The 12,024-nt window shown below is 34.6% G+C and overlaps 2 protein-coding genes across 4 annotated transcripts in view; one reads left to right on the top strand and one right to left on the bottom strand.

Annotated features, from left to right (window-relative positions):
• The window catches only part of MIA3 (MIA SH3 domain ER export factor 3), a 935,339-nt gene that overhangs the window by 816,492 nt on the left and 106,823 nt on the right, over positions 1-12,024 (top strand). The window lies entirely within an intron of this gene.
• TAF1A (TATA-box binding protein associated factor, RNA polymerase I subunit A) overlaps positions 1-12,024 on the bottom strand; it is a 32,441-nt gene that overhangs the window by 1,290 nt on the left and 19,127 nt on the right. For all 3 annotated transcript variants that reach the window (XM_050761230.1, XM_050761240.1, XM_050761249.1), the window contains exons 6-10: positions 11,281-11,411; positions 10,262-10,420; positions 4,849-4,915; positions 3,988-4,111; positions 2,191-2,345 (exon numbers count right to left, since the gene is read on the bottom strand). In XM_050761230.1, the coding sequence (XP_050617187.1) occupies positions 2,191-2,345; positions 3,988-4,111; positions 4,849-4,915; positions 10,262-10,420; positions 11,281-11,411 (636 nt within the window). The remainder of the gene's footprint in view (positions 1-2,190; positions 2,346-3,987; positions 4,112-4,848; positions 4,916-10,261; positions 10,421-11,280; positions 11,412-12,024) is intronic.

The raw sequence follows: 12,024 nt of genomic DNA, 5'->3' as shown, positions 1-12,024 counted from the left end.
CTGACAGAGGGGCCTCGTGCTCATTAGAAGTTCCACCTGCTCTTCATAGTCTTACAACACACAGGACTGTCAAGCATTTGTCAAATATTTCAGACAAATGAATCATATTTCCGTAAGAAAAACGTAAACTGAATATTGAGGATTTTTAGAGTTGGTAAATGAATAAGACCATAAATCACATAAGAAAAATTAATTTCATTACAGTTTCAGCTTGTATGCATCCATCTTACCTGAGAAAATGCAAGGACATATACTGTATCTATAGTAACCATTTTTTATTATTCCTGAAACTAGTATGCCAGAATTACTAACATTTTTGTTTTGTTGTTTTTCCTGAGATGGGGTCTCACTATGTGACACAAACTGGTCTTAAACTCCTGGGTTCAACCAATCCTCCCACCTCAGCCTCCCAAGTAGCCAGGATTACAGGCGCACTGCATGCCACCACACCCAGCTAGTAACATTTTACTAGCTGGGAAGCAGTGGTGTCTGTAGTATCACCAAAATAATTTGTGTTTCTAAACATATCATACTACCTTAGTAAAAAACAAAATACTTTACACACAAATTTTTGCCTGTACCTATATAGAAAGCTGGAAAGAACTTCGTTCCCACCCTAACAGAGAAAAAGCTTTAAAAACTACAAATATTAACTCTCAAGTCCATGAGAGCTGAAGTCACAGGGCAACCAAGTAGCTTCAATCCCAACAAAGAAAGGTCCCTCCAAGGAGAAACGGGCCTGGCTTGCTTTTAGCGAGACATGGAAAGAAAGAGAGCCATCATACCCCACTCTAAGCACAAAGCAAAGGCAGACCATGCCTAGAATTTGAATCCTATAAAGTAAGGTTGGTAACCAGAGCAAGAAGCAAGCCCAGCTTAACTAATGAATAGACTCATTTAACCCCACACTAACAGCCTGAGAGGAGATGTGGCTCTTGCGGGAGTAACTGATGCCTCATATTTGTAGAGCACTTTAGAAATTACGAAGCACTTTGATGCGATGTTCACATGATACTTACAACAATAAGACGGGTGTTACAATGCCCACTTCACAGAAAAGGCTCCTAAAAGTTAATTGCTTGATCTAAGTTACATAGCAAGTGAGTGAGAGAATTGGAAAATTAACCCAGATCTTTCCTTTTTTTTTTTTTTTTTTTGGAGTCTCGCTCTGTCGCCCAGGCTGGAGTGCAGTGGCATGTTCTTGGCTCACTGCAACCTCCACCTCCCGTAACCCAGATCCTTCTACTCTGCTCAAAGAGACCTGTTGATAATTGTGCTAGATGCCTCTCTACTCATAAAGTAGTAGAAAAATGACAATCCAAATCACCTTTCTGTTCCTTGTCATCAGTGTATTAGAGAATTTTTATTTTCTTCTTAATCAACATTTTATTACATTCACTGAGACTACTAATTCCAAAATAACAGAAACTATATTCAAAAATGACCACTGCACTCCAGCCTGGGCGACAAAGCGAGACTCCGTCTCAAAAAAAAAAAAAAAAAAAAATGAATTGGAGAATCTCTTCAGGACACCTTAAGCTCCCTAGCAATGGACTGCTTACTAGTGGTCACTGTAAGATTTATTTTCTTCGTTTCTGGACATACTCTGTGATAGTTTCATTTCGGTACTGGCCACCTTTTCAATATTTCAGTGGTAGAAAGCAGGTAAGAGTTTTACCACCCAAAATATTTCTTTTCTTTGAAGAAAAAATCAATATTCCTTTTCTTTGAAGATAATTTTTTTCATATGCTAGTAGAAGGTATTCTTTTTCTTAAGTGGAGGAAATGTTTCGTGCTTACAGCAATAGACAAGTAAATATTGGTATAATATGAAGCTATTAAAGAACAGTGAGGTCAATAAAGAATATTTTGATACTTGAAAATATCAGTAAACTTTCTATAAAACAAGGCTAAATGGTCAATTCTTGTGAAAAGTTTGTATCATATATCTTAATGCCCCCTAACAACACTCAAGTCAGGAGACGAAAACCATTCATAATCAATGATATGAAATCACTGCTTCTAATCTAAGCACGTGACCTGGTCCCAACTCAGGATTCACTCTTCCATTAAGCAGTTACGTCTTAAGCACCTAGTATTTTTAGGTACCACATTAGGTAAGCTCTAAATGAATTATTCCAAAATCAGCCAAAAGCTATGTCTAGATAAAACGAAAACAAAAACATGTACCTTTTCCTAACAGTAATCCAGCCACAAAAGCTTTCTCACAGGCCAAAGCTGTATCTTCCTTCCAATCACTTTTTGCCCAAAAGTAGCTGAAATGAAAGCTTGGCCACCAGTTTTTCCTGGAGTTCCACTCGTCTTGAACCCATGCAAGGTGGTTTCTGGAAAAGAAAAATGTCAAAAGAGAGGGTCAATGATGTGAACAAATCTATATTACCAGAATTTAGACTTAGAGTCTACAGAAAGATGACAAGATGTTTCCAAGCTAAATTCTGAATATGGCCAAGGCATAACACATGATTGGCAACAACAGGAAAGCAAATCCTTTTTTGTTCTCTTCTATCTCCATATCCCATTTTCCATTTCACTAAACAGACAGTTTAGCACAGTGTCTTCGAGTCTGTGCTAAGACTCAAAGCCAGACTCCTGGATTCAAATATCAGCTCTTCCATTTACTGTGTATGTGATCCTGGGCAAGTTGCTGAACCTCTCTGAGCTTCAGTGCCGTTGAGGACATTAGCAGTACTGATCTCATAGGATGTTATTAAGATTAAACTATTCCAGTAGTAGGGTACAGCAGGTCTTATATAAAGCTGTTTGCATAGTGTCTGGTACATAGTAAATATTCAGTCAACATTATTACTATTACTTAAGTAAAAGCTTACTTAAAATTATATGCTGCCATGAATGACTATCCAAATTAAGATGCCCTTATTATACAAATACATGAACAAATAGGTTAAACTGTTAAGTGCAGGCAATTCTATGTGTCAGTGAATAATTTATTCATTGCATATATTTAAGATATACAACATGTTTTATATACATAAACTTTTTTGTGTGGTGGGAACACCTGAACTCTACTCATAGTAAATTTCCTATACGCAATACAATATTAACTACAGTCTGTGTTGCACATTAGATCTCTATAATTTAATTGAGCAAATGCTTATTGGCACCCATGTGCCCCCTATGGTAGAACAAACAGCAGTTCGAAAAAATGAGCCTCTTTGCTTTCAAGGACCTTATAATCTAGTAGTTTATTCAGTGCTTGAGATTTAGAAAATGGTTTACAGTGAGTGCGTCAACATACGACACCAAAACCATTTTATAAACAGCACTGTCCCATCAAGACAAGTCAGATCTGAAGCCTGAAACAAGTTCCAACTGATACTGAATTGCCTAGCAACTAAACTGGATATAATAAATATATGAAACAATTTTGTGATATCCCTTCTTCTCACACACTAAGTAAAAATAACAGGAAATTCATTTTCCTTTACTCAAAATATGACACTAATAATATTATAATCAGAGGTACACTTTTAGATACCCAGGTCACAATGGATTTAATGAGTATTTGTTGAATGAATAGTGTATGATGATCTTGTGAGGTCCTAAAAATACTCACTGAAAAAATGATCAAACACAGGTAGGAGGAAAGCTGCTTCCCATGTGATCTTACAAGTTAATGACGCACAAATCACGAGTCATTAGCAAAGAGTGATCCCTGCTAATCTTTATTTCCAACTGGAAAACACATACGTAGTCCTTAGCAAGCAGCAGTGCTAAGCACAGGATTTATTTTGATGGCATAAAAAAAAATGATAGAATTTTTGTATGTTCCCCTTATGACTCTATTTCTTTGCTTCAGAAGAAAATGTACTCAGAAAACAGCTAAAGACACAGTTCAAAAAAATCCAAAAACATAAGTAAAGATCTTTAAAAATTGACAGATATTAGCTAAAATATTGGGAAATATTATTTATGATGACCTAGTAATAAATACTGTATGTTTCTTACCCCATTAAGGTCTTTTTCAGATATTTTGCCAAGTATTTCCAAGCAGTTATATTCTTAGTGCATCCGGCAAAATCTAAGACTCCAAATAATACCTCCAACCCCAGTTTATGGTGTTCTTCTTTTTCTGCAATGGTTGTAACAATTCAAGTTTACATAAGGTATTGAAATGTACAAAGCTAAAATATACATGTATATATTTTATCAACTGTATATATACTTTACATATATGTTGTTGATAAAATATTGAATCATAAGCCTTCTGGTTAACAGTTTTTAAAAATTCATTATGCTTTTACTCCTGCAATGAATCTGAAAAACTCAATAAAAATTCCTGCTAATGAGGTAATGGTGGTGACTCTGATCTCAATGTGGGTTACACTCCTCTACTGAGAACATTACTTAAAGTACCTGCCCTGTTTGGGCATTTTATACATGTTCTTTTATATTCAGAGAGGAACCCAGGCAGTCTTAGGACAAGTTTGGGCTTAGCCAACTTATTTCCTTCTATGGTGTGCTGAAATCTAGTAGGGATTAAAATGGAGTGAATTATATAAAATCGAGCCATTTCTCTTTTGCAAACTACTGCCTTCACCTTGTATGACAGGAGTAGGCAAACTTTTTCTGTAACGGCCCAGATAGTAAATATTTTAAGCTTTGCAAGGCATACAGTCTCTGTCACAACTACACAGTTCTGTCACTATAGTGCAAAAGTAGCCGCAGGCAATACATAAACAGATGGACATCAACAGAACTTGATTTATAAAATCAGGCAAGGGGTGGATTTAGCTGATGGGCCATAGTTTCCTGGTCCCTAGTCTATAGCTTGTCTACACAAGGTAAAAAACAAAATTTATTTATTACCTGATTTTCTAAGTAACGTATGGAATTCCAACATCAATTTATGAGATGGTACAATCTGATACAAAATCTGAAAGAAAGAACAGTCTTGTAATTTTTACATACTTGTAAAAGCATTTCTCAGATTTCAGCTTACTTTCAAAATAAAGTTTTTACTATCTAATATGCTCTCCATAAGTTTATTAAGTATTTTTAAACTACCTTGCTTTTTATCTAGTTTCAATCTAAGTATAGCAAAGTATTCTCTGTAAAGCTGGTTTTTTTTTTTTTTTTTTTTTTTTTTAAGTCCCTGCTAACAAGACAGGAGAATCGAGGGAAATAGGCAGGGACTTTTTATTTGCTCCTTATATACATCTATATTGTTTACCATGCTCAACAACTTAAAACAATTTATTTCAGAAGCCAGGACTGAAGGAAAAAAAGAAAAAAATCAATTACCACAGAGAAAATATACTTATTTACTAAACAGAAGAGATCACAGAATATTTATATAAAGCAAAAAAACTAAAAAGGCTGGGAGTTAATTTCACAGATTGTGCTCAGGAACAGTTTACTAAGGGTATATGAGTAAATACTTTAACAAACTTTCACACAATGAAAAAATTTCTCTTTTAAAAAACAGGAAGAACTATTTTTATGAATATTCAAAAAATGGAATTTAAAATAATACTGTATTTTTCATTTTAATACATTTAATTCTAGAAATGAATTCATTCTGCTTACTAAAGTACTTTGACCTTACATTGAAATAATTTCCAACAAAATTAAAAGTAAATTTTGTTAATTTCTGTTAATCGTTTTTAAAAAGATCAATCAAGATCAATACACCAATATCAGAGAATATTATTGAAATTCGGTTCCTATGAAAGCCACATTTGTCTCATGATTTTATAGAATTGTTTATGGCTCAATTCACTTTTTTTTTTTAATTGAAATATAACATGTAGCAGAAGTGTATACAAATCATGGCATCCAGTCAGTTTTCACAAAGTTAAACACTCAGGTAACCAGCACCCAGATCAAATAATAGCACATCACCAGAACGCTAGAAATCCTCCATTAGTTTTGAAAATTTCTTAGTCATGAGCCCTTCAAATGTTAGGGTTTTTAAAAAATTAGTTTGCTTGCTTTTGCCCTGCTCTATTCAGAGGTACTCCACCTCGGACTCCAATGACAAATATGTCAGATATTTTCACCAATTCACTTGTATGCTCGTTTCTGCACCTTTCATCCTTTTTGTTCTCCATGGTTTAGCCTGGTATTTTCTGTGCAGTTCATTAATCCTCTCTTTTGCTATGTTCAATCTGCTATTAAACCCATGTATTGAGATCTTAATTCCAAATACTGTATTTTTCAAAAGGAAAAACAGAATTTCTCTAAATCTATCTTGTCTTGAATATAAATGAGATAAGTATTCAACAGTTATTTTCTGTAGCATTTTTTAAAATCTTTTCAAAAACACCATTAGTGATTGATAACCTGAATGAAAGCACAGTCTTGCTTTTGTTTTAAACACAATCCTTAACATTTTTTAATATAAATGAGCCAAAAGCTATCTTAACAGAGTAAAATAAAAATAGCAACTTCAAAGGTATTGTTTAGTCCAGCCTGGGCAACATAGCAAAAGCCCGTCTCTCCAAATATACAAAAAATTAGCCAGGCATGGTGGCATGTGCCTGTAGTCCCAGCTACTCGAGAGGCTGAGGTGGCAGAATCACCTGAGCCGGGGAGGTGGAGGCTACAGTGAGCCTCACGTGTTCATGCCACTGCACTCCAGCTTGGGCAACAGAGTGAGACCCTGTTTCAAACAACAACAACAGCAAAGGATTATTTAGTAAAACAAAGCCTGGTGAAAAATTTATAAAACATAGTTTTCACATCTGAAGGTTTGATAATGCCAATTTTGATCGTGAAAAGTATAAAGATAATCGGCCTTTTAAAAGAAAACAGAGATAAGAACTTTTCTCTGTCATTTCTTTAGGTTGAAAAGGACCTTTGTCTTTCATCCCTAAAATGCCATTATTAAAAACTGAACACAAAATATACAAATAATTCCTATACTTTAACAACAAAAACCAAACAACCCAATTGATAAAAGGACAGAGGACTTAGACAGACATTTGCCAAAGATGATAAACAAATGGCCAATAAGCACATGAAAAGATACACATCACTAGACATTAGGGAAATGCAAACCAAAACCACAATCAGACACAGAGACCACTTCACACCCACTAGGATAGCGGTCCCCAACCTTTTTGGCACCAGGTACTGGTTTCGTGGAAGACAATTTTCCCACGGACCAGGGTGAGGGTCGAGGATGGTTTCAGGATTGCATTATTTATGCACTTTACATTTACTGTGCACTTTGTTATTACATTATAATATATAATGAAATAATTATACAACTCACCATAATGTAGAATCAGTGGGAGCCCTCGCTTTCCTGCAACTGGATGATCCCATCTGGGGGTGATGGGAGACAGTGACAGATCATCAGGCATTAAATTCTCATAAGGAGCATACAACCTAGATCCCTCACATGTGCAGTTCACAATACGGTTCGGGCTCCTATGAGAATCTAATGCCACCGCTGATCTGACAGGAGGCAGACCTCAGGTAATGCTCACTTGCCTGCCACTCACCTTCTACTGTGTGGCCTGGTTCCTAACAGGCCACAGATACTGGTCATAATGGTCCATGACCCAGGGGTTGGGGATCCCTGTCCTAGTATATCAATGATCAAAAAAGGGGATGGAGAATAGAAGCTGTTAGCCAGGATGTGGAATTGCTGGTGGGAATGTAAAATGTGTAGCTGCTGTGGAAAACAGTTTGACAATTCCTCAAAAAGTTAAAGAATTACCATATAATCCAGCAATTTCACTCCTAAGTATACACCCAAAAGAAGTGAAAGCAGGGACTCAAACAAATACCTGTACACTAATCTTTAGAGCAGTATTATTTATAATAGCCAAACAACAAACACAACCCAAATGTCTACCAAAAAATGAATAGATAACCAAAATGTTGTGGGTATATAAAATGGAATATTATTCAACCTTAAATAAAAATGGCCATTCTGATATATGCTACAACATGAACCTTGAAAACATTATGCTAAGTGAAATTAGCAAGACACAAAAGGACAAATGTTATATGATTCCACTTATATGAGGTACCTAAAATAATCAAATTCACAAAGATGGAAATTAACATAGAGGTTTTCAGGGGCTGGGAAGAGTGGGCAATGAGTTACTGTTTAATGAATAGTTTCTACTTGGGATAATGAAAACATTCTGGAAATAGACAGTGATGGTGGTTGCACAAAACTGAATGAATGTACTTAATGCCACTAAATTATGTGCTTTAAAAATGATCAAAATGGTAACATTTATTTTTGTATATATTTTCCCACAATTTAAAATGTTAAGCAATATTATGTACAACCACCCCATGAAACACTTAGCGACAAATTTAACAAAATACATACACTAAAAACTACAAAACAGTTCAGAGATATTAAAAACCTAAATAAATGGAGAGACATGCCATGTTTACACTTTGGAAACCTCAATACTGTTGAGATGTCAATTCTCTCAAACTGATCTATAGATTCAAAATCTCAGCAAGACCTTTTTGTAGCAACAGATAAATTGATTATACAATATACATGGAAAGTTAAAGAACCTAGAAAAGCCAAAAGCAATTTTGAAAAACAACAAATTTGTATGACTTTCATGATATGATTCCAAGACTTGCTACAGAGCTACAGTAATCATGTTAAGGCCATATGAGATATTTCTACACACCCACTAGAATGGCAATAACTCAAATTTAAAAGATGTACAATACCAACTACTGGCAAGGATGTGAAGAAACTGAATTTTCATATATCGATGTGGAAATATACATCACTAGATCACAACAGACTTCATATACAGCCTACTGGTTTTCAACAAAGTTCCAAACGTACTAAATGGAGAAAGGAGAGTCTTCAGTATAATGCTGGAACAACCATATGGGAAAAAATAAACCTTGATCTTTGCCGCACACTATCCACAAAAAAATAGCTAAAAATCTACCATGACCTAAACATAAAACTATATAACACATCTAGAAAAAAAAAAAAAAAGAAGACAGTCTTCATTATCTTGAGATAGGCAAAGATTTCTTAGACAAAAAGCACTAACCATAAAAGAAAAAAAATGTATAAACTGAACATCAAAATTAGAAGTTTCTACTCTTTGAAAGATACTATTAAGGAAACCAAAAGGCAAGGCACAGAGAGAAAATATTCATAATTCATATTCTTCACAAAGGACTTATATCCAGATTATATAAAAATTTCCAAATCAGTAAGAAGACAATTGATCCCCCCAAAAATAGACTAAGTAGTTGAACACTTGACAAAAGAAGATATAGGAATGGCCAATAGACATATTAAAAGATGCTCGACATCATCAGTCATTAGGGAAATACAATTTAATGCCACGTGAGACACCACTATATACACCCACAAGAGGCTATTATTCAAAAGACCTCCAATACCAAGTGTTGGCACAGATGTGAAGAAACTGAATTTTCATATTGATGTGTGAATGTCAATGGTACAGTCACTTCAGAAAACAGTTGGGCAGTTTCTTAAGAAGTTAGGCACATACTTTCCTTACTACTCTTAGGCAGCAACTCCTCTCTCAGGTAGCTACCCAAGAAACATGAAAATATATGTGTATACACAATCTTGTACATGAATTTTCTCAGCAGCATCATTCACAATAGCCAAAAAGTAAAAAATTACTCAAACATCCATCAAGTGAATGTATAAAAATGAAATACTATTCAGCAATAACAAATTACTAATATACACAATAACATGGATGCATCTCAAATATGTTATGCTGAGCAAGAGAAGCCATATTAAAATGACTACATAAGAGTCCATTTATATGAAATTCTAGAAGAGATAAAAATTAATCTATAGTGATAATAAGCATATGAGTGATTGTCTGGGGCCATGGGTATGGGGCAAAGGGAAATGAAAGGCATTCTGGAGTGACAGAAATGTTCTCTTATCTTGATTAGAATGGTGGTTCATGAATGTAATGCATCTAAGCATATACTTAAAATAAGTGTGTTTACTCTCTGAAAATTAAATTTCAATGAAGTTGATTTTCAAAAAATATCAGTGCGAACAAGACTTCTGATCCTCTATCCTCAGTCTCACCCAGGCAGCAGGGGATAGTGTGAATGATACATACATGGAGATGGCAGCTGGAGCGAACTTTCTGTTTATCTCAGTGTACTATACCTTATTGTCATTTTCTGTGGATGCTATAAAAGTTAGAAAGCAATGGCCTAAGAATGTTTTAATGTAGATTCCCAACCCTGTTCAAACATTGAGATAAAAATTCTATACCTTAAGCACACTTATCATTTTTGATCTTGGTGCCTTCTGTCTCTTTAGAAAGTTGTATAAGTAGATATGGGCATTTGGATTTGATGGAAACTTTTCATCATATGCATAATTAGTGAGTACCTCTTGGGCTCCATCTCGATCCCCATAGAATTCCAGCATCTATATAAAATAAATCATAATACCTTAGCTGAATTCTGTAAGACAGCTGTACGAAAGATAATACACAGCATAAGTTTACTGATGGGTATTTTTTAAAAATCACAAAACTGACAGGGTTCCCATTTTTTCCCTATATTTTGTTACCACTAATAAAAAATGCAGCCACCTCAACATAAATTCTCTTCCTATAAAAAATAAGAGTCCTCAAAGCAGGGAACACTAATGCTTGAAAATGTGATGCAACTAACCTCAGTGCCCTACATCACTGCAGCCACAAAAGGAGTACACAAGAATTGTAGTTGCTTTCATTCTGTTCCCATCCTTACACAGGAATTTCCAGGTTATGATTTTGGAGATTATCTTCTGACAACACAATTATCAATTCGCCACTCAATAACGTTCACAAAATAAATTATTTATTATTCCTAGTGCCTAGCACCAAGGCCCTCAGTCCTTTTACGACGACTCTGGGATGTCAGGACATTCTTACGAACTTCCAAAAAGTCATCATTCTTTATCTCATATATTATGACCCACTTTTTCAGATTTTTGTCCTCTTTCCTTCTATATCCCACCAAATCATAAAATATCTTACTGTGTTTCTTTTAAACTCAACAAGAATAAGATTGAATTAACATTTACAACTATACTGCTATTTATTTTATAGATACTTGGCCATGATGGGTTATACAGTGGTGAAAATAAACAAATTCAGACCAAAAACGAGACATAATATTTTTGTTTCCTTTTAAATAATTTTTTCCATTAGTTTCTTTCTGATCAATAAAGATTAGGCATGGAGTCTTTGTAAAGGCTTTTGACAAAATAAAACCAATACATTTTATGAAAATTCTACTTACTTCTACATAACTCTTCACAAAAGGGTCCCAAACTCCAGGAATTTTAATCAATGCAGAAATATTTGCAGATGTCTTCCAGCTGTGGTTGAACACATCCTGGGCTACTGCGTTGTAAGCATAATCATCCTTATCTGCCCAAAGATAAAAGGTTTTTTAACATTCATTAAATATTGAGGACTTCTATTAAAGTAGTAATTTAAAAAGCTACCCGCGAGAAAAACTCAGCTCCTGATAGCTACAACGGTAAATTTCAACAAATATTTAAAGGAAAATACTAATTCTTCACAAATTCTCCCAAAAAGGACAGAAAAGAATACTTCCTAACTTATTCTAAGCCAGTATTACCATGATACCAAAACCAAACAAAGACAACACAATAAAACTACAGATCAGTGTCTCTTATGAATATAGCTGCAAAAATATTTAACAAAATATTAGCAAACTGAGTCCAGCAACATATAAAAAGCATTATACATCATGTCCAAGTGGGATCTATACTAGGAATGCAAGGTTGGCTTAACATCTGAAAATCAATTAATGCAAATAATAAAATAGAGATCTATTGATGTAAACCAAATCAAAAGAATACAGGACCAAAACCACAAGATAATCACAATAGATGCAGACAAAGCATCTGAAAAAACACAATAACCCTTCATGATAAAAACACTCAACAATGTAGGAATAGAAGGAACTTCCTCAATCTGATAAAGGGCATCTATGAAAAACTCATAGCTAACACTG

The sequence above is a fragment of the Macaca thibetana genome, chromosome 1 (assembly GCF_024542745.1).
Source record: "Macaca thibetana thibetana isolate TM-01 chromosome 1, ASM2454274v1, whole genome shotgun sequence".
Lineage (NCBI taxonomy): Eukaryota > Metazoa > Chordata > Mammalia > Primates > Cercopithecidae > Macaca > Macaca thibetana.
This window is presented reverse-complemented; position numbering and strand designations above follow the sequence as displayed.